The 24,679-nt window shown below is 35.7% G+C and overlaps 1 protein-coding gene and 1 long non-coding RNA gene across 2 annotated transcripts in view; both read left to right on the top strand.

Annotated features, from left to right (window-relative positions):
• Window positions 1–8,069: 8,069 nt before the first annotated feature.
• The window catches only part of LOC126876961 (venom serine protease Bi-VSP-like), a 28,101-nt gene continuing 11,491 nt past the window's right edge, over window positions 8,070–24,679 (top strand). Inside the window, exons 1-5 of the mRNA XM_050639830.1 lie at window positions 8,070–8,188; window positions 9,606–9,803; window positions 9,972–10,067; window positions 10,139–10,293; window positions 10,622–10,676. Coding sequence (XP_050495787.1) covers window positions 8,086–8,188; window positions 9,606–9,803; window positions 9,972–10,067; window positions 10,139–10,293; window positions 10,622–10,676 — 607 coding nt within the window. The 5' untranslated portion in view covers window positions 8,070–8,085. The remainder of the gene's footprint in view (window positions 8,189–9,605; window positions 9,804–9,971; window positions 10,068–10,138; window positions 10,294–10,621; window positions 10,677–24,679) is intronic.
• On the top strand, window positions 11,350–12,690 carry LOC126876968 (uncharacterized). The gene is made up of 3 exons (XR_007694644.1): window positions 11,350–12,092; window positions 12,305–12,400; window positions 12,477–12,690. It is a non-coding gene; the product is annotated as an uncharacterized LOC126876968 (long non-coding RNA).

Below are 24,679 nucleotides of genomic sequence, written 5' to 3' on the forward strand. Positions count from 1 at the left end.
CAGATTAGTTTCGAATAATACCAACACGACCATGATAGTCACAGTACAGTATTAAATAGTGCCACTATGCATAATACACTCCTAAAATGTTTCTACAAATATATTTGTCCGAATATTTTTGTCAGCTACTATATCCTAACCAGGATTTATTAAACAATATATAGATTTAAAAAAGAATATATAACGACATTACTTGTTTAGGCTAGATTGGTTTAACTTGTATAGTTTTAATAACTGTGTAAGATCAAACAAGAACTTATCGTTAGTTTGGCGAGATTTGATTACACGAAGCAACATAATTGCTTTGAAACTCAGGACAGAAAACAATGTCAACCGGTAGACGCGTTTGTCTGGTGAACGTGTAACGCGTGAATAATAGATAGCGACAATCACGCGAACGCTAGTTACAGCTGACTTGGCTTACATTGTAGCATTCAAACTAGAGTATACGAGCCGTAAGCGCTATTGAAAGTTCAAAGGCCGACTAGTGAGCTTCATCCTATCTCATTTTTTAATCAGGCGATGGATCGACGAATCGTATTGATTTCGAGGATTATTATAGTTCTGTGGCAATTTTAAAGCGTGGTTTGTCTAATCTTGTCTCGTTAGCTACAGACTCTTTGGCGAGCAGCCTGAAACTTGATCCAGTTTCGAGAAAATGAAAAATTCGTTTCTTCTCTTTGCTTCCCTGTTCCCTCTTTCCTCCTTTTTCCCTTTTTACATCGCGTTAAGACCCGTTAAATAATATTGACTGCCGTGGACGCTGGCTGAGAAGTGCACTTTATAACTAGCTTTAAAATCACTGACGTCGATGAGGACAAAGGTAAGTTAGAGGGTCATTTATCTGAGCTGGTGTTATTCGACCTGAACTCTGCAGCTTTTCAGAGCTTCTTTCGTTTTTCTTTTAAGAGCAGAGATGTTAACTGGTCTTTTGTTACGTGTAAGAAGTATGTACTAAAGCTTATTTATCACCAATTGGTTGCTCAAAATCGAGATATACATACCTATATTACATTAATACGTTACAGAAGATTACGCGTTAGTTAGCTTATGAGAATTTATAGTGTGTCACAGATCACAAAAGCAGAATGACTACTTTTTCATAAACGATATATGTATATGAATTGAAAGTTTAACTATTACGCCACATACTTCTCTCGATAAACGTCGTCGAGTGCATATTGTTAAAGAATATTAGTCATTTGAATTAAATAGTTTCGAAGATACTAATGCTTCTGTGAAGTTTTTGCAGGCTGTTAATTTTTTATTGAGATACTACAAATTTTGAATAACTTCGATTAGAAATAAAAATCACATTACATTAACGCGTAGAATGTAACGTAACGTAGATAATGTAAATATAAATTATATTACAAGGAAATAATACGGGCAAGTAATGTGAAACATTCTGGTTAAAATTGCATCCTTTGAAGGCTAGGACACACAGTACTTACGAAGTAGATTAAGTACCAAATGGGGTACTTAAGAAAATTCATGTTGTCATTGTTTAATAAACATCTTTAGCTAATAGCTTTCTGCAAAAGCTGGTTCAAGTTATGCTAGCTTATTCCTTATTAATTGCAATTATATTGTTCGTATCTCCTAGAGGATTAACAATCCATTTTTATAATGGATAATAAAAGTAAATTCCTATTAGGTTGTCCCAAGTTTCTTTCGTTTTATAAAGAAATGACAGATGCACAACATATTTTGTTTTATGTTATTCTATATTATTTTACATTAAATTGGAAAAAGGTGGATCACACGTAATTCAATAAAATAATATAAAACGAAAAATGTTGTACATCTATTACTTTCTTATAAAACGAAAGAAACTTTTGGAACAACCTAATATTTCTCTACTACGACGCTTTTACAGTGCTAAAATATTTGATAAAAATGTTAAGAAATTCTAATATTGATTTAAGCGTATCGATTTATCTGCTCTTCATATTTAATCAAACAGAAATTGTTAATTATGATTTCCACTTAAAAGCGGATTGCATATTATGAGGATAAATTATCAAATTCATCTCTAATATAGACATTAGAGAATCATTCATAGCCGCAATCCTGTTTACCGCTAACATTCCTGGTACTCAATAATTCATTAGGTGACTGCTTTAGCCGCACAGAATACACCTACAAATAATTAATCGCGATTAATATTCCATCGACTTTTGAAAATCCCTCATGTGATCTATTTCATGCGATGAGAATACGTATAAATTGAGATTGCGATCGACCATCCTCAGTCGGATAAATCGAGTGATTCAAATTATAACACAAAAAAAAGTTAAAACTAGTTACATTATCTTTTTCAATTTTTATGTATTATTTGGCGGAAGAAACTTTGGTAATTGGTAAGTAAAGTTCACCTCCTTAATGTTAATGATTTTAATATGTTATTAAGCTCAAGGTTCTAAGGAATTTTCTATATATATATACATATACATAACTGTGTGCGTATATGTATAATATACGTATAACAACCAAAGTTCAGCTCTCAAGTGTACGCAAAACTTTTATGTTCATTTTACGCTATACCAGTATGTTTCATGAATTTGTTTGCTAACAGTATCGAAACAAATAACAAGCAGAGGACGAGCTATTCATGAATTGTTTTGCCAGCGTGTACGCTCCCAATATTTTCTATTTGAGAAAACATATTTGTTGCTATTGCAACTACAAATATTTTTACAGTCGACGCTTTTGCCGTGAATCATTGGCTAACATGTAAAATCGAGAAAAAACATGGTTTATTGTGATGGAAATGTGGAAAACCGCAAAACAGATATAGAAGGGAAAATAAAGGAAAGGAAGATAGATAAGTAGAAGCTTGGGGTCAAGTTTAATTCACTGAAACCGAGCTGCTTGTATTATCACAAAACAAAATTGCCAGTACGTCATTTCCGTACTCTCGTCCTCGCGAAAATGGTTTCGCTTGTTAAGGAAAAACGAAGAGACAGGGAAGAGAGGAAAAAGCAGACGGAGAGCGCTTTTAAAAAGCTGGCGAACCGTGTGTTACCACAACGAGACACGCGATGCTATTTGTCGCTTTAAATTGTGCCGCAACTCGTTTTTGAGATCTTTGCCAGGGGCGCGTTAAAACATGGTAAAAATATATTTCTGGCTTTTCTGGGGTTTAACTGAAATATGACAAATAACGTTGTAAAACATATGTACTTATGACTTACAGAGTAATTGAGTGTACAAAATATATAGTATACAAAATAGCCAGCGATTTAGGGCTTTAAAAGATCAAAAGGAAAGAAAAGGAAAGAAAAGAAGAAAGATAATATATTGTGGCAGTCTAAGTCGATCTAAGAAAATAGATAAAGGGAGGGAGGGGCAAAGCTAGTTAATCTGGAAAGAATCCAAGCGTCAATTTCAAGCATTTACAGAGAATCAAGCGGGCTGGTTAAAGTCGTGAGTTGAGCAATTATCCCGCGTTAGGTTCAATCAGGTTAGTCCCACGCGAAATTGATCCAACCATGCGAAAACGAGTGTATTCTGATTTCTGTCGCAGATACTTCTGGCTAGTGCAGTACCTACACGGTGGTTGTTGAAATAGCCGCTTCTCATCTATTTTCCGCAGCACGGACATCATCCTTTGATCCCTTACGACTAACGAAGTTTTCGAAGATGTACGGCAGTTTGAGATTCTACTTGAAAATGATCATGATTGCGGTCTGTGTGCCGTCTGCTCTTCTTTTTGTCCTTCCGTTAAAGACTGGTAAGTTGATACTGATTAATTATGCGATCGAAACCCTATATAATGGCTACAAAAATGCCGCTAATATAATATTCCTTCTTTCTTGTATCTGTCTGCCTCTCAGGTCGTTTTACTAATTACAATAAGTAATTTCGACTTCTTTGCGCTCCCTTTTAACGCATTGAAACTTGATCCAGTTTCGAGAAAATGAAAAATTCGTTTCTTCTCTTTGCTTCCCTGTTCCTTCTTTCCTCCTTTTCCCTTTTTACATCGCTTTGTTTTACATCGCAATTTACATTTATTTGTAAAGTTTGAATCTCCTCGATATTGAAGATGTTGAAGCTGCAAGTATGTATTTCATTTTAATCCATTCGAGACCGAGATTTAATTGTAAGACGATACCTAAGTGTCGGTACGATCTGAATGTTTAGTTAGAATGATTCTGTGTTTTACTCTCTCCAGGGTATCCTTTTCACACTTTGATTTTAAATCGATGACAATCTTAAATAGTATCCCTCATATTTTTAAAATATAAAATTATATACTATGTTATTCTATAATGTATTATGTACAGTTATATATATATATATATATATATATATATATATATATATATATATATATATATATATATATATATATATATATATATATATATATATATATATATATATATATATATATATATATATATAATAATTCTATATTGAAAAAAATATGAAATTAACATGATATATACATTACTACATAAGTTATATATAAAATATGTATATTATACCCTTGCCTACTGACTGATATGAATTTCTTTCGGTCTCGAATGCGTTAAAAGAGAGCGCAAAGAAGTCGAAATTACTTATTGTAATTAGTAAAACGACCTGAGAGGCAGACAGATACAAGAAAGAAGGAATATTATATTAGCGGCATTTTTGTAGCCATTATATAGGGTTTCGATCGCATAATTAATCAGTATCAACTTACCAGTCTTTAACGGAAGGACAAAAAGAAGAGCAGACGACACACAGACCGCAATCATGATCATTTTCAAGTAGAATCTCAAACTGCCGTACATCTTCGAAAACTTCGTTAGTCGTAAGGGATCAAAGGATGATGTCCGTGCTGCGGAAAATAGATGAGAAGCGGCTATTTCAACAACCACCGTGTAGGTACTGCACTAGCCAGAAGTATCTGCGACAGAAATCAGAATACACTCGTTTTCGCATGGTTGGATCAATTTCGCGTGGGACTAACCTGATTGAACCTAACGCGGGATAATTGCTCAACTCACGACTTTAACCAGCCCGCTTGATTCTCTGTAAATGCTTGAAGTTGACGCTTGGATTCTTTCCAGATTAACTAGCTTTGCCCCTCCCTCCCTTTATCTATTTTCTTAGATCGACTTAGACTGCCACAACATATTATCTTTCTTCTTTTCTTTTCTTTTCTTTCCTTTTGATCTTTTAAAGCCCTAAATCGCTGGCTATTTTGTATACTATATATTTTGTACACTCAATTACTCTGTAAGTCATAAGTACATATGTTTTACAACGTTATTTGTCATATTTCAGTTAGACCCCAGAAAAGCCAGAAATATATTTTCAGCATGTTTTACCGCGCCCCTGGCAAAGATCTCAAAAACGAGTTGCGGCACAATTTAAAGCGACAAATAGCATCGCGTGTCTCGTTGTGGTAACACACGGTTCGCCAGTTTTTTTTTTTTTTTTTTTTTTTTTTTTTTTGATATCGGTGACTGCCATATTCTCTTGAGTTTCCAAATCGTAAAGAATCTTTCCCCAGGGATTGGTCAACTGTGTATGTCCCCATGCGACGTAACTTGCTTAAGGAACACAAGCCGGTGATATGCAGGCAACGTATAATTGATTATCATTCGCTCTGAAACGCTGAAGTAATGACCAGTGCAGTGGTCCAGTGGTCATATTGAATGCCGCTGGATATATCAGCATTTGGCAACCTAACCCAGAGAAGCAGGAAATATGAAGCCACCGAATACCAATTAACTTCGTAGTTGCACGGTTCACATTCCATCATTTCTGAATATGCGAGGACAGTCCTCTTATTGTGCTTTTAATTCTTTTATTTGTTTCATTTTCAGCAAATATACTGGTTTTTTAAATTAAGCTTCTTTTTATACAGAGTTACAGATTATATTAATTTTATATAGAATATATTTAAGAAAGATATTTAATTTTTTGCTAGTTAAGTATTGATCGATTAAGTTACTGTACCTTTGTTCCGATAAATGCGTGCCATTTCCTCGAATCTAATATCATAGCAAATGCCAATACCTATTTTGCAGCCCTTCACATCGAACGTCGTTAGGGAGTTACCAGGACTGAGTGAATCACTCTCTCGAAAAGTAATCTTATTAGGAATGTCGATGTCGAATAGATGTACCTAATAACATAAAAATGTGGTCGCTAATTCTATTGCTGCAACTTTTGTAATTTAATATCAAAGTTACCAACTCCTAAACTTTAATTATTTTTTATTTAATAACTGACAGCGTTTTTATCACTTTCTTTTATTAAAAAATCTTATCATTTAATAATGTTTAAAAAGGAGAAAAAATAAGTATAATAATATTTTAAGTATGTGAAAAATTTATACAACAACAAACACATTACAACAAAAATGGGCGTTTCCCGTATCATAACGTATTTTATAAACCGTAAATTATAGAATTGGTTATAGTATACGTATGTACATATGTATATTCCTAAATTATTCCTAGATAGAGTCACTTTCTTCACCCCAATATTTTCAAATTCAAAGCCATAAAGGAATATATTACTTACCTTTCGGTGTTTTGCTATCAAAGTTCCATCGGGACCCCAAATAGTACAGGTATTGTACAATTTAGCGCCCTCTATTTCAGGCATCGTACCACCAACTACATAGATGTTGTTTTCTTTAGCTGCGTTCGATGAAGCAACGCTCGTTTCACCATCAGGAATACTCTCGGCGTATTTTGGAAAGTACTCTGCATTGCAATATTTCAATTAATGAAGAATAACTGTCTTTTGTTCCAACCATAAATTAAATTGAAATGTTTGTCAGTTTTTTATTTTTTAAATTATTAAAATAACTAAGTTTTATATTTCGACTTAATTAAATATGCAATTACTTAGCTAATAGTATATATAATAAATTGTTTCTACAGGTTCAAAATGAAAAATGAATATTTAGAAATATTTAATTACGACAATGCTATTTGTGTTAGCATCAGTGGCTTGTTACTCAACGACTTTGCTAGTACTTTTTGAAACATAAAGTTAGTTTTCAATTAACACTTATACTAGAGGCGGAATTATAAATGCAAAATAATTGATAATACTAATTTATAAGTACCTAATTATTAGTATCTTAAAAAATATATTTATACAAAAATCACGATAATCATGAAAATGGGGAAATCCTATATTCTCGAATCAATTCACAATTTATTTTGTATATTAATTAGATTCCGCGCTCATCAGTACGTACTCACTGGCGACATCGAGAAAATGTATCGGCAATTCCTCGTACGACCAGAGGATCGGAAATATCAAAGGATATTATGGCGCAGCGCGAGTGGAGAAACAGAAACATATGAGCTTAACACCGTAATACTCTTATCATAGAAATAGAAGCAGTCCTCAATTCCCGCCCGCTAACTCCTATCTCCACCGATCCAAATGATCTCCTAGCCCTCACTCCCGGACATTTCCTCATTGGCGATTCATTAATGTGCTTACGTGATCGAGATTTCAGAGACATTCCATCGAACCGACTCTCCAAATGGCAGCATATCCAACAGCTTAAACAACATTTTTGGAACCGCTGGCATAAGGAGTATTTGAACGAGCTAACCAACCGCAATAAATGGAGCAAGGGTGGACACAGCATCCAAAAGGGCACAATCGTCATCCTCAGAGAGGACAACGTTCCCTCCATGCATTGGCCTCTGGGCCGAGTTATCAAGGTTCAACCAGGCGCCGATGGTGTCATCCGGACAGCTACAGTTCAGACGGCAAAGAGCATTTTGGATCGGGGCGTCAAAAGGCTTGTCCCACTGTCAATTCAACCCGATCTCGAGAAACCCGAACAACTAGCCACCGAGACGAAATAAGATGGGAACTTCAACCACACCTCGCTAGTTTGATCGGTACCCTCTCAACGGGGGGAGAATGTTACGCCATGCGGCTTACAATAGGTCATATTCTTAACTATCGATCGCGGCACTATAATGTCGCAGACGGATCGTCGCGTCTGCCCGGCAAACAAACATTGTAGTGGCAAGCGCATGGTTCATTAAGCAGGGCGACTTCCAGAAACGTCGACTCGTGGCCCGTATTTTACCTCGCAGTAAAAGAATGTGGCGTGATCCGAACGTAGTGGGGGTCGCCTTCCAGAAAAAACGAAAAAAATCGAAAGGCGTTCAGAACTTTTCGAGAAGTCGAACCGTCAACACATGTGGTATGTCGCGCATTACTTATCAACCAAAACGCAGTTACATTTTTTTTGTTCCATTTATATCTTTCTAGTTAATAAGTTGTTGAAATAAACATTAATTTATTTGTGTTAATTCTGTGGAATTTCGTTGAACTACCCTTATTATCATAATCGAAATAAGGGGATCGATCAGTTCGTGGCGTCGATTATTTAATCGTAACGGGAACTTACAACTCTCGTTGACGTGCTATCTCGCGATCGCGTCTCTCCGCGAACGGTCGAAACAAAATGATTCACTAAAAACTGTCCTGAATTCCTAAGAATTTATTTACCGCAAAACTGACAAAGTGTTTATTTAAAACATGAGGTTGAAGGTAGTCCTTTTCTTTCATTTCATTCATTTTCATTTTCTTTCTTAAGTATGGCTAACACAATATCTAATCAATTAAAATTTTATATTTTCACGTGAAAAGTTTCTTTAGATAATTATTATCAACATGATGACTAACTCTTACGGATTAATACGTGTCTGTAGGGCAATCCGGTGGACTTGATCGGCCTTTTACTTCGAAAGTTGAGTAATCGGTGTCGCTTTCTTACGCATCTTTGAACTGTATAAATGTTTTAAAATTGTTTGATCCAGAATGTACCACACCGGACAATCAAGAAGGCAGGTGCCTTGACTACAGAAAATGTAAACCTCTGCAAGAAATATGGCAGATACAGTACCGTACAGCCACCGATTTTTATAGACGATCAGTGTGCAGATACCAGGGCAATGTTACGATCGTTTGCTGTCCGAACGATCCAAACAAAGAGAAGAGAGAAATTTTAATAAAAACTGTGTATAAGTATAAGGCTTTGCGACCACCATACTGTGGTTTTAGCAACGTCTCTCATACCAGGGTGGTCGATGGTAAACCAGCTGAACTTGGTACGTTTTATGTCTTTCTTTCCGATTAATAATAAGCCATTTACTGCAAAGAATGAACTTTAAAGGCATTAAACAGCACATCAATGTACATTTCAATTAGACTAAATAATAATGCTATGATTTTATCGGTAGTAACTTTACTTATTAACTTGAATTATTTCTTTCTTTTACTTCATGTTAGGAAGAGTATCTTTTTGCTTGAAATAAAAAATTGATATAGGAGTAATAATATGGATAGAGATCAAAAACTGTTAGGGCAGAAATTACACGTTTGAACTTTATAGTTCAGTATAGTTCAAATAGAAATTATATAGAATTATTTAATAATTTGTATTCCACTGGAATAAAAATTTAATTTCTGTCTTTATCAAATCTCTATTTCAGAGTATTTGTACGTATGTACTTATCGTCTGCTGTATGATCGAATATCGAATAGGTAATAATCGTTGTTACCCGTTATGTGAGAAAAAATTATGTATATTCACAACTATGACTATTGCATTTTAGGCGCTTGGCCATGGATCGCTGCATTAGGTTTTCGTAATCCCCGAAACCCAGACAAACCACTATGGAAGTGCGGAGGTTCCCTGATATCGGCTAGGCATGTTTTGACCGCAGCACATTGTGCACATATGGATGGAATAGAAAACATACACAATCATAATATTGCCATTCTTAGATTGGTGGAGGAGGTGCCATTTTCGAGTAAGTCCTCAAATATATATATATATATATGCTATTGAGTATTACTGAAGTATCATATCCTGAAATTTCTTACTGTACACATATATTGTGTCATAAAGCGTGTATAATTCTTTCTCATACTTTTGGTCATTCGTTTCCTGCATTTTCATTTATTTTTTTATTTTTCAGGGTACGTATATCCCATTTGTACGAAAGAGCCCCTACGAAAGAGCAACTTCGTCGGCTATAACCCCCTTGTTGCTGGATGGGGAGCATTAAGATATAGTAAGTGATATCAATTTTATAATAAAATTAAATAGTTCCAGTCTTAAATATCTTTCTTATTTTCTTCGTAGGACGACCACGACGTAATGCATTAATGGAAGTACAAATGCCAGTGATTAAGAACGCCGAATGCAAAATAGCTTATTCCAAATTTCCTAATGCACCTGATATCACTGATGGTATAATATGCGCCGAACATGCTCAGGGTGGAGAGGATTCTTGTACGGTAATTAAGTTACAGAGTTACTACAAACTATACGGTATCTGAAGACACGTCGATTCGAATTAACATCAAATCGACGTCTTAAACATTAAAAATAATAGATAAACACAATTTAATAGTTTTGCCCACTTCTCACACCTCGTTATGGTATTTAATCTAATTTCCTTCTAATCTTAGTTTTGCTCAAAATACATATAACATGTACGTTATAAATTGGAGTATTTCAATACACAAATCAATAGAAGATTATTACTGTATATAAGTATAATTTCAATACAATTCGATCGATATATTTCAGTATCTTTGATTAAAAATTTAACGATCCTTTCAGGCTGACCGCGGCGGACCACTGCTGATACAACATGAATTAACCTCGTATTTAATAGGTATTGTGTCTTATGCTTATAAGTGCGGCACAGCTGGGTATCCCAGCGTTTACACTAGGGTCACATCGTACCTTGACTTCATTCTCCAAGCGATGCAATAATATGATATTACTGTTCCATAAATATCATTGTGTAAAAAACGTAAAGTTGGATTTTCTTATTGTGGAGATAAGAAACAGCTCAAATTTACATTGTTTTGTACGTTACAAATTATAGGCTTAAAATGTACGAAATGTAACTTTGAAACGACACTAATTTTTTACGCACGATAAACCTCCACGACTTAGGTATGTAAAGATGATAAACGTGTATTAATTCTATTAATTTGGTAATAATAAACCAACTTTCTGAGAAGTTCTGTAAATTTCGTTTCTGTTGTATCAAGAGAATAATGGAATATTCCACTTAGATCGTATACTTCTTGTACGTACGTACAAAATTTTCCGGCTAATCTAAAACACTTCATAAGATAGAGAGCTTCTGGAAATTCGGACACAGAGAGTGCATAAAATACAAGATAAGTCTCGTGTCTTTCAAAATTATTTTTTATTCGCTAAAAACGTCCTGTGAAACTTCACTTATTTTTTATCACTTTCCAATTCAATACACAGTTTCTGCATTTTTGACTATATGTAAGAGAAATTTCCATTCAGCCAAAGGTGTACTTACAGATTATAGATTCCTATACGACTCTCAGTAAAAATTTATCCGCACTCCAGATAGTTAAAACTTCTGTCGACCGTATTGATCCATCTGCACTCTTCGTATGACGTCAATATCTGTTCAGTGCTGCTGCGCAGGTTTCTTTGTGTTACGTCAATTCGTTTGTGACCGTTGCGCGAGTAATGGCGCTTTGCAATGGTGATTTGCAGGAAAACAGTGCAGGATGCTGTGATTCGTTTCTTGTGGTCGGAGGTTATGTTTGATGCCTATATTTATCAAAGATTTAATGCACATTATGGAGAAAGTGTTTTGTCACGAAGTGTGTTTGAATGGGCACAAAAGTTCAAAGAAGATCGCACGAGTGTTATGAAAAAACAGCTGGACGCCCGTCCACATCCACGATGACAACATTGAACGTGCTCATGAACTTATGCTCTATGGAATAGACGAGTGACACTGGATAATGTGGCAAATCATTTGCAAATCAGCCACGGCTCTGCTTATGCAATAGTGCACGACAGATTTGGATTTTAAAAAGTTTGTGCGAGATGGATGCCGAAAAAGCTGATGAAAAGGTGAAGACCACGATGCATTCGTGGTTCGCAGCTCAGCCCAAAACATTTTTTAATGAGAAAATACAAAGGTCCTTCGGCAAATGGACAAAGTGTATACAGAAATCGAGTGATTATGTCAAAAAATGATGTATGTCTTTTTTGACAATTGCTTAAAATAAATTCTACACCGACAGAGCGGGTAACTTTTTACTCACCCTCGTAAGACACTTAAATTTCCAATCTATTATGATGAATAAAAGAGCTTATACTATTAAATCTAATTGTATTTTGTTGCATGAGAGTACACGTGTATGTGATGTACATTACCTTTATATCCCCTTGAACGCTTCAATATTGCGCATATATACTATATTTTGTACAGCTTCTATAAAATTTCGTATGTTTGTTTAGGCTGTTAATCTAGAGGCTGGAGTACAAAGAAGTGGCACAATGATGTGGGCTGATGACATTTATAATTATCAAGGAATCACCCCTACATTCGCTCAGGTATATATCGTTGACTATAACGTATTTAACATATATGATTGTTAGAATATTAATAATTAATTTTTAATTCTATCAGAATTTTAATGAAACTGTCCCTTGGGAAGGAAGAACTGATACCTTGATATCATGGTTTGTACATCCTATATATACGACAAATTTTAGAACATTATATAACGAAGAACCAGATCGTCGTGGCCATGTGATGTGAATAAAAGGACTTGAATTTGATGATATTTTTATAATGTTAGATAACATAACTAAGTATCTTCACAGTAAGATAGGATGACATGGTTTACATGATCTTAATGTTGTTCACTCGAGTGATGATATTATAAGGAAAAGCGTAATATCACAGGTAGGATGATTCATAATTTAGAACTACTAACTCATGTATGTATTAAAAATTAAAGAAATATATTAAATTTTATAGGATATTTATGTTTAGTAACCAGTAATTCAGAGATTGGTATTCATGGTTACTATAACGAGGCTGTAGAAACGCACCCTTTCTTCTTTGCAAATGGTCCTGTATTTATGTCTAAGCCGAAACTGGAACCTCTGAATAATTTAGATTTATTCTTGTTATTTTCTAAAATACTTATCTACAGTATACCATAAGGAATGATACCGTATCGCACCTAATCAAGTGCCTTAAGAAACATCAACAGGATATCACAGTAAGTAATCCCTTATCGACAGATATGTAAGTAAAAGTTATGTGTCATTGTTATACACAATTATGTGTTAGTGTTATACACAGTTATTTATCATTTTCTATTAATTCAGTTGTAGCCACTACAATATCTATGACACTGGTAGTAATTATAAGAACAATAATGATGTTCTATAAGAGGAAATGATGATTAGGAACAAAAACTTACAGGTAAGTCAAAGTATATGTTATTTGCCATTTGAAAAGAAAGTTACTAACTTGGAATTTTTTGATAAATAATAATTGTGCAAAATATATTGGATTTCAAATTTGTCAAAAATTGATATTTAAGAAGCATTGTAATAATATAACATTAATATTTTGATTTTTCAGAAGATATCATGCGGTGGATGGATAATATGCAAAAAATATTAAGCAGTATATGAATTTTCCTATTGCGTAGAGATAACAAAATGAATTTTAAAAAATGTCGACACGGTAATAAGAAATAGCATCATGACAAAGAATATATAAAGACAGTTTCATTTTTTATAAATAAAAATTTGTTGTTCCAGATTTTGAAATACAGTGAAACGTTTAATTAGTATCTTAATATCTTTAAATAATTATTATTTTAGAATCAATTGTAATTGTATCATACGTACTTTTGAATTCGTGCAAGAACATATGTAATTTTGAAGTAGTTATTATTAGGAAACTGTTAGACGCGAACAGTATGCGAAAAGTTAGTATGCAGTGTAATAATTATCAATCAAAACACAAGAATTAAATTCTTGAGGAAAAAATTTCCGGAATTTCTTATTTACATGATTATAGAGAAATCCATAATAAAAAGGAGCTGCTTTCTAATACTTCGCTTCCTTGTAATGCCTACGTTAACAATAACGAGGTTCGACTTTTTGTTTTTAGAGGGATACTGGAAAATTTGAAAGTACAGTACCATTGGGAAGAAAATCACGATATTGAAAACGATATTTGCAAGTAAATTTCCAAAAAATCTGTTTTCAAATTTTCGCTTTCTATTTCACATTAAAAGAAAGGGAGGGCTGCCTTCTTTTTCTGCAAGACAAAACAAACATTCTGAATCTCGTATCAATGAATGATGTCAATAAGTTATTTTTCTTTTCAGATTGAACAATATTCCAGATTTATTCATAATTTCATACTACGCGAAGAATAGACTTTCATAGGTATATAAAGGAAATATTAAGTATAGGAAAACTCTTTTTCGTTGTAGGTGACATATGCTTCACGGTTGAACACATGTATTTTTGAACACATATAAATGAAAAAGTACTCTTATGGAGAAAAAGAATTGATACCTTCGATTGACATTAGATAATGTATATAAACTTATGAACAATCACTATCACTATCAGTTTGTATTTTAGGTGCACACGCAGATTTGTTGGAGTTCTTATAAAATGTACTTCCTGTACGAACGTTTTATTCTTCCAAATTTTACGATACTATGTCTCATATGATAACTATATGGATTAAACGTAATATAAATGATCCGAAAATAGACTCGAACGACATTAATTGTCTTTCTATTTATACCAATATCGAAAATACAAGTAAAGCTGGAGCAATAGTATGCAAGAATGGACTATTTATTATTTTAAACCAAATCATAGCATATTCAGAATGCACAGTATTATCATGAAATGTAAATGAATCAGTTGTAAACGAACGATTTTACTGTAAAATCGTTGCCTCCTTTTTTTCATCTGAAATATAGCAGCAATGAGTACATTCTTTTAATATATAATAAAACGAGATATCTTTATAAAGTTACATATGTCATCACTGGTAACTGTTATCTCGTATGACGCCAAATATACCGTTAGTATGGAATGATATTTTTATGAAGATATACTTTAATGATAGATTTTATGAATGAAACGTTATATAAGAAAAATTATCTCTTGTTATTCTATGAAGTGTAGTAGCTAATGAAGATTAATTTTACGAAGTGTTAGAGTAAAAGAGAATTAAAAAATTAAAAAGATCTAAATAAGATTGTTCGTGTGGCTTAATTATCTCAATTCTGGTACACCACTTGTTACATTCTAACTAATTAGCGCTAAACAATAACTTGCAAATATTAAAGATATTAACACCTAAAGGTTTTCAGGAAATTTTATAATATTTGATTATTGTATATCTAGTCATTGATTGATAAAATTTCTTGTATAAGCATAGATCGAGGTTGACGTCATACGCAGATTGCATATCATTGACAGGTATCGTTTTAATTTATTTTATGGCTAGAATCGTTTGAATATTATACGAATAATTATTTCCATTCGAACGATTAATAAATCACGTACCTATAAAAGATATATTACGAAAAAGACGTGACGAAACAAAAAAATATTGGAAATTCCGTTGTCATTAGATCAATTATTTTTGCAATGATTTTTATTTCCATGTAATTACATATGAAATGGCTAATTCATTAACATCTCCTCGAATCGAATATAATTCGTTACACTTCACAACGATTCAAATAATGGACGGGAAATATATAATAACTTTCCTGTCCTTGCGTTAAAACAGTACTGTACAAATCAAATGATACAACCTAACCCCAACCTAACCCCAAAAAACCCAATTACATCCACATTGCATGACAGCACACTTGCAATGGATTTTTGTGATTTCAATGTCACAGACAATGACACAACTAATCAGAACACGTTCGAGGCTATAGTCATTGAAATTACCGCGTGTTTAATACGTTTAAAGCATAAATCTAAATTTCACGCGATTATTTCTTTGTACATTGTGAAACTCTTAAATTATCTTAATCGAATAAATAATCCTAATGTAATAAAACATCTTGAAATAGACCTAGATATCTGAAACAGAAACTCGAAGGATAAGAAATCCTAAAAGGTACTAATCCTAAAATAACAAACTCCTAAATAATAAACAAGTGATAAAACCTGTTATAAATAATAAACCTTACCTGGAATAATCAAATCCTAACTAATCGAAAATAAAATAAGGCAAGCAATTCTTAATCTTTCAAGTAATTTTTCCGAAAACACAGAAAGATAGAGAAATTAAAAAGACGCAGCACAAATTGCAGCACAATGAAAGTTTCGGAGCGATGAATACGATCGTATTAAACTAAATAATTTTCAAAAGTGAAATTACACTGAAACGTATATCGATGATATTTGTCATTTCTACGATCTGTTTCGCTTGGTCGTGCTTCTTTTCTGATGTAAATTCAATTTATAATACGAACTAAGTTTCCTTTATTATTATTAGTCCTGCGTCTTTTTAATTCGTCACTTCTTTTATTTCAGAACAATGACGGGCTCCAAGATGCTGTTCGGATGTTTGGCGTTAATTGCTTTTCTGCATCCATTAGTTCACGTTTGTACTTCGAGTAGTACAGCTCAAGGTTTGTACTTCGAGTTGTCTTTTTCCATGCACTTCAAATTCCAATACGATCTGGTCACGTGGCCTTCGTACAATTTCGAAATTTTACCTGTTTGGTAATCGTCAATGAAAAAAGAAGTTATGCGTGACCTCAACACATTGAAACAATTTTTATGATTTTTTATTTGCCGGTTGGTCAGCAAGTTAATGGAAAAATTTCACTTAACTATTCGCGTTAATCTCTTCGGTTTAACTTTTGGGAAATGCTTCGTTAGCTTCGGGAATATTCCAACGATTCGTTTTACGTACAAAATAAGCATGATGAATATTACATCACGGTAATGTAATATCGGAATATATTAAAGGTGTAATTTTGTTCGATTAATTATAATTTATTAATAATGGATTGAAAATACAGATATTAGTTAGACAGAGAAACGATGTTTGATTAACAGGAAAACTAAATGCAACGCTCGTATTTACAACAAATAACTTGACAACTATTTGGTAACTCTCTCTCTCTCTCTCTCTCTCTCTCTCTCACTAGCAACTCTAACACTCGACAACACTCGCAACTCAATTCTAACGACTCTATGCTTCGACGTCTCGATCAACTCTGATTCTCGCAACACGCACACTTTTCGATTCGCTTTGGATAGCGAAACCGTCCTTCTTCTAACGTTGTCTATTGTTTCCCTCATACCTATGTAAGAACTACCAACTACGTGCCTTTAGTCACGTAGGCACTCTTAAATGTAAACGAACCACAGAAACACGACGTACACGGTTTTTCTATTTTCAGCCGATCTCCAATCAAAGCTATTCTACGATATTACAATCGGCCTTTCCTGACAATCACATCTGCCCTCAGATGTGCTCATCATCGCCGCTCGCACTTACATCACTATCGTCAGCATTCCACCATTTCATGTGATCGGCTGCCGTGGAAGTTGTACGTGGCCCTTCGTGCTCCCCCTCTCGCTGCACTATGCATCGGTCATTTCGCAGGACTTTTATCACCCGATACGGTCCAAGAAACTTCGGATGCAGCTTTAGCCCGGGACCCCTCTGCATCCTCTCGATTGCCACTAGATCTCCCGTCCTGTATGCTGTCGCCTTCTTGCGTCTCCTGTTATACGCCCGCTTGTTTCGGATTTGGATCTCCTCAATCCGTCTCTTTGCGTCCGCACGCAGCTGATCTCGTTCCTCTTGGAACACCGCGGCCTGTTCGTCCTCGATGCTACTGCTCCTCTTTCGCTCTTCCTCTATCTTCCTCTCCGTTGTTTGTTTACCCATTTCACTCTTGTCAGGGGCTTTGATCGTCGTGGCAGCATCGTGACATTTTCGTAGGCTCGGTTCGTACATGGAAGACGTTAACAACTTACCATCTACCGAGACTATGATCTCTTCTTTTTCGAAGGTCTTCACGTTCATCGTGTCCTCGACAATCCCATCGTCGTCCTCGTCATCCACATCCTCTGTATATCGATATTATTGGAGGGATTCCGCACGTGCGACTTCCCTTGTCTTTTCGTTCGCCTTGCATTCACTCTCTTCGAGTCTATCCGAAAACTTGAAACAACCCTCGCACCCGCAACGCTATCCTTCTCAGTAAATTCGCAAATATCATCAACAACATCCTTAGCCAGATTCTTCCTCCTCGTGATGTTCGCTAAGTCCTCCTGCTGGCCGCAAGAATCCGACGAGGACACCATCTCTTGGTCCACTTTACCAATCACCACGTGTCTTGCCACTATTCTCCGTTCCTCCGACACTTGCTGCACAGCTGCCCGATACTTCTTCAAAACTTCTGCTAACTCTTCTTTATTTTCTTCCAATTGCGACAGTAGCTCAGTTCGTTCGCGACTAGCTACATTAACACGATCTTCTGCTTCGGAACGTTGCCGCAGTACTTCCTGCAACGAAGCCTGCGTCTCATTCGGTTCTTGCTCCAGTGCCTGTTTCGCTTTAACTGCAACTGCTCTAGCGCATTCTGCATCTTCTAACTGGTTCTTCAGCTGTCGTAAAGCTGCTTTACCCGTCGAGTCACCTTTCGATCTCTCCAGCATCGTTTGAGCGTCTCTTAGCAATGCTTTGGTTCTCTTCAAATCTCTTTTTAGCCTATGTTGCATGTCCTTAACGTGTGACAAATCTATCTCACTCGCCTGTGTCTCTACATCTATCTTGAGGACTTCCGGACACTCATCGGGATTTTCGTCCTTTATTCTACTAATAAAAGATTCTCCCCCTTTTATACTTATTTCAACAGTGTCCAAAAAGTCTGCGCCAATAATAAGCGAATGTTGCATCACTGTGTCTGGAACTACGTGTATGGTTATACAGTACGACTCATTGTCTATAATAATGTTCGTGGAAAATTTCCCGAGCGTAAAATTCCTTCCGGAACCGACACCGCCAAATCCAACGATTTCCCGACTTAATCTGGGCGCTCCGATTTTCACATGCTGATCTGCTCGCATTAGAGTCAGCTCACTACCGGTGTCTATCAACGCGCTCAATTTGAAATTTTCCATCTTAACATCCTTACCACGCCTTGTTTGTAACGACCGAAACACGCTGTAAACTTTTTTTGAGGGCTCACCCAAATTGTCGCAACTTGATGCGATGTGTCCGTACTCCCTACATTTGAAGCAATTGTAGCATCGCGTCTTCCTCGCATCTCCAGATCGACCGGGTTCCTTGTTCCTCTCGGTTTCGGACAGCTTCGCCACCGGCTTTACCCTGTTACTCTTCGGCTCCTCAAATTTCGTCCTCATCTCCATATCTCTTTTTATCGCTTCGTAGCGCCTGAAACGCTCTTTTAATTGCTCGATATTCCTGGCTCCGTATAGCACAGTCTTGTTCGCGACCTCGTCGGGAATGCCTTGAATAATGTAGTCTATCAAGGATTGCGTATCAACCCTTCCTTGTTTTGCAATCCCGCACATGTGATACATATATTGTTGCAGACTCTCATCTGCTTTCTTCTTTCTATGGGATAACTCGCCATGTATCTGTTGGTCGCTTACTACATTTTCAAACTCATTCCTCAACGCCTTTTTTAGCTTTGCCCAGGACTTCGCGCATCGTTTTTGTCGTACGAAGGCCTGAGCGGAGCCTGCGAGTAATTTCTTAGCATAGGCCACCATGTGGGCGTCTGACCAACCCCACACTTCTGCCATTTCCTCGAAGTCTTCCACCCACTGATTTACCCTCAGCAGATCATCCCCGCTGAATTTCTCTAATGAGTCTTCCACGTCTTTAAGACTCAACATCGAACCGACGCATACCTTCTGCTGCTACTCATCGCGGTCCTGATACACCGCTCGCGTGCCTCTCCTGTATTCTCGCGCGCCTTGTTTATCGTCCTCGCCTTCACTTTCGTCGGAGCTCTCTTCTTCCGACGATACATCGTCTCCTTCTAGGGCCGCCTGTAGCCGCGCGCGTAGTTCGGATTTTCTTCCCGTTACCTTCAACCCCAAGCTAACGAGACGCGCTCTCAGCTCTTTCGTCCTCAGCTTCTCGAGGTCTTCCTCTCCCTCTTGACTGCGTTCGGCTCTCTGCTTGCTTCTTAGATCTCGCTGGTTTGTTGGTTCTTCGCCACGCTTCGAATCCTTAGGAGTAGATCGACCAGGTTTGCACGCTCTGTTCAACCTGGCAACCAGCACTGATCTCGCACCGGATATAGGCAGATTCATCTGTGCGAGCTTACTCCTCAGCTCCTCCAGCGTCAAATCCTCTTCACCCGACAATCGTTCGTCTTCAACGTTTGCCATTTTATTCTATTCTTTTCTACTCCCGCAGAAATAGCTCCGTTAAATCGTATCGTTTCTCTGTCTTATTCAATCCCGGACGAGCCCCCACTTGTAATATCGGAATATATTAATAATGGATTGAAAATACAGATATTAGTTAGACAGAGAAACGATGTTTGATTAACAGGAAAACTAAATGCAACGCTCGTATTTACAACAAATAACTTGACAACTATTTGGTAACTCTCTCTCTCTCTCTCTCTCTCTCTCACTAGCAACTCTAACACTCGACAACACTCGCAACTCAATTCTAACGACTCTATGCTTCGACGTCTCGATCAACTCTGATTCTCGCAACACGCACACTTTTCGATTCGCCTTGGATAGCGAAACCGTCCTTCTTCTAACGCGTTTTTAATACGCGATGGCGCTATCACTTTCTAAAAGCGTCGTCTTTACATTTCCGATGGCCACGGGCACATCCGACTGCCAGATATACAATGTGTTATAAGAGTATCATTACCATACTTTTCATGAAAAGAGCAATTTTTCTTGATAACTATACTCTGTAACATAGATTGAAGTCGCTGATTTGATCCCTCTGATATCGTTGTCTTATGAGAGTCTCGTCTGGTCTTGATTGGTTCTGTTGACTCTTATCGTTGTGAAAAATCGATTCGTTGTGTACCTTTTTTGTATAGAGAATTATTTTGTGGTAGAATATAATGTTGTAATATTTGTGGTCTTTACTTTACTAATTTTGTCACTGAGCCGCTCTTTGGTTCGTTGAGCGATTCATATTCCGCATATATTCCGTACTTGCTTCGCTTGGTACTTTTATAATTTTCGCAGTTACAATAAAAAATTTAATTCTTAACAGATTAAAGATTTAACCTCTTGCTTTATAGTGTACAATAATTTTTTTTTTTTTTTTTTTTTTTTTATAGGTTATGTGATCCATAGTTTGAGTAAGTAGTACATATATATATATATTTACGTGACAAGCTTTCATTTCAATCTATATTTAAGATTAATATTTTATCAGTTTCTGTTCGTAACAACATCGAAGTAGTCAATAAGTTTGAAGAGTATAATTAAGGAAGTTATGAAGCAAGAGGTTAAGAACAAATTCTGAAAGAGGTTATGTACAACTCAGTAGTACTGCTTTACATTACTTTGCGAATTACTTTTCAAGCATAAAAATAGTTTAACAGCCATTTATAGTTACTTCCTTACCATTACATTCATTAAATTCGTTTGATTTTGTAAACAAAATAACCACGCTGACCAGTCTCTTATTTAAAATAGAATTATTTTGTCATATATCCAACAGTTTACTTTCTCTTCGTAAATATTATTAATAATTTTATCAATTTCGTATACTTCCATACTTCGTATAAGTGACAATGAATCAGAAGAGTTTCATGGCAATATTGAACAACATACAGTCAACTACAACACCATTAGATACATCCACCATACAGTCAATTACAACACCATTAGATAACAGCAATACAATAGATTATAATTTTCTACGTGTCATTGATTCATCATCATCATTTTCCATTTTTTTAGCATATGTAAAAACCATCCAATTTAAAGTGTTTAAATAACAATAGCCTATACAATATAATTTTATGTAAAAGAATTGATTATACCGTGCTTTAAAACCGTGCTTTAAAATCGATATACGCTGAAACAATACATCCCTCTGCGCTTCCAATTTGTTTTCGCACGAAGAATCAGTCCACTCATTCAAGGACTACGAAAGTTCTACTGGGATGAATGAAAACTTTTGTCTGACCCGGTGTGTATACACAAGATGCGCGAATCTCGAGTACAGCTTGCATTAATTAAAGTAATTGGTTGGTTTGGCTCTATATATATTCTTACTCTATATATACTTATATGTACTCTATATATATTCTCTATCTTATATATACCATAAAATATTTCGTGAAATCGCGTATTCGTGTCTAATGTCAGGGATTCTCTTTCCATAAGTCTGCGTTTTCTATATTATCTTTCTTCCTTATCAGTAGGCATTCTCACAATTTGTGATTAATACTGCTCGTACAGGAATGTTAGGTTTTTGACGTTGTAAAATTTCACGTGAAATAATAATGCCTATATATTGACTAATTTATCAATTAATTAAATCCGTGTATATCAAGTTTTCTATAATTTAGTACTTTCGTGTAACTACAGAAATTTGATGCAATATAAAACTTGATTAAAACAGCGATTCATTGGGAAACGAGAATAATGATGCAAATATCTTTGTATAGTTTTTATATAGGATTTCGATCGCATAATTAATCAGTATCTACTTACCAATCTTTAACTGAAGAATGTGAAGAAGGGCTGGCGGTATATAGACCGCAATTACGATCGTTTTCATGTAAATTGCCAAGCTGCTGTACATGTTTGTTATTCGTAAAAAGTTGCTATGACAAGCGGAAAGAAATAGACAATCCAGAAGTATCTGCAATAGAAATCAGAATACACTCGTTTTCGCATGGTTGGATCAATTTCGCGTGGGACTAACCTGATTGAACCTAACGCGGGATAATTGTGTTAGGGAAGTGATACATTTACACTGTACATGAGAGTGTGTGTGTAAGGGCCAGAGGGCGTCAAGGTCTTAGTGGAGACAAAAGACTGTTGCCAGATGTTAGAAGAATCTAGGATAGTCGGTTGGCGACAAGCGTGCGTGCAAGACGTTCTTCAGAGTGTAATATAGATGTATAACTGTTGCGTGGGAAATATAGTCAATTATTTGTATTCCCAAATCCTCGAATTTCCTTAACATGGTAGCAGAGCGTGGTTACTAGTTTTGCAAGATATTTAGTGCGTGGTTACGATCTTGCGAGTGAGTTTTCAGTAAAGAAAAAAAAACTTTCAGAGGAACAAAATATACTTCGAGCACGTAGGAACGCTTGAGTAAGAAAAGAAAAAAAAAGAAGAATCAATTAAAATGGAGAGATCGGAAATCATGATACCTATATTCGATGGTGAGGATTATGGAATGTGGAAGCAAAGAATCACGATGTTTCTCAAATATAAGGAATGCGAGGTTGTTACAACTAGAATGAAGAACGAAAGAGACGATGAAGACTGGGACAAAAAGGATTTGAAGGCGATAAATATAATTTATAGTGCAATATCGAACAGACAATTGGAGTATGTTAGGGAAGGAAAAACGGCGTATGATATAATAAAAAGGTTCGATGAAATGTACTTGAAAGAGTCGACGGCACTGCAGATCGTATGCAGAAGGAGATTGGAAAACATAAGACTGGAGAACTACACTGATTCAGCATCATTCTTTAACGATTTCGAAAAATTAATAAATGAATTAAAAAGTGCGGGCGCACAAGTAAGTGAGAGGGAAAAGCTGAATTACATGCTGAATACGTTACCCGAAGAATACAGCTACATAGCGGACATAATAGACGCATTGAAAGAAGAGAATCAAACGGTAGCGTATGTGAAAAATAAAATAGAAATAGCAGAGAAGAAAAATAAATCCAATCGAGGAGAAAGGCAAACCAACGCCTTTTCTGCAAAAAAGGAAGGATGCTTCAGATGTGGAAGATTAGGACACTTTGCGAGAGAGTGTCAAAATGGCGTCCAAGCGGGAAGCAGTAACGGCTATTGGCATGGGCCAACACGTGGTCGAAACAGAGGAAGAGAGAACAAAGGCAATACGAGCAGAGGACGTGGAAACTTTCATCGTCAATCAAGAACCGGCACGGGCGAGCATGGAAACTCAAGAGCAGGCATATGGACAGCAACGGCGCACGCAGCAAACAGCAGTGAGACGAATGAAATAAGTAAGAACGAAATAGTGTGGCTATTAGATAGCGGTTGTACCGATCACATAATTAATAATATAAATTATTTCGATAAATCTATCGACCTAAAAGAACCGGTAAATATATATTTAGGCGATAATAGACCGATAAAAGCGACAAAAGTTGGGAATGTTATAAGTTATTTTGAAGCATTCGGAAAACAAAATAAAATAAATATGAGGAAAGTATTTTACGCGAAAGAAATGTCCGCAAATTTGATTAGTTTAGGTAAACTAACAGACAATAAGAATACGGTTATTTCCAAACGAAATATTGCGAAAGTAATAGATGAGGATAATATACTTACAGCTGTAGCGTTCAAAGAGAATGGGACATATAGAATAAAAAGTATATTGAAAGGGAAGAAGCACTTAGTAAACAGCGCCGAACGTAGTGGTATGAGTAAAAAGGAAAGATGGCATAGGATGCTAGGACACGTAAATTTTAAATATTTAGAGATTTTGGGTAAAGAGCAGCTAGTGACTGGCATACCGAATGAATTTGAAAAGGAACTTTTGAAATGTAGGGTGTGTATAGAAAGCAAAATGCATAACTTACCTTTCAAAAATAATCGAACTAAGGCTAGGGAAATAATGGA

This window comes from Bombus huntii, unplaced genomic scaffold (genome assembly GCF_024542735.1).
Source record: "Bombus huntii isolate Logan2020A unplaced genomic scaffold, iyBomHunt1.1 ctg00000108.1, whole genome shotgun sequence".
NCBI classification, from domain to species: Eukaryota; Metazoa; Arthropoda; class Insecta; order Hymenoptera; family Apidae; genus Bombus; species Bombus huntii.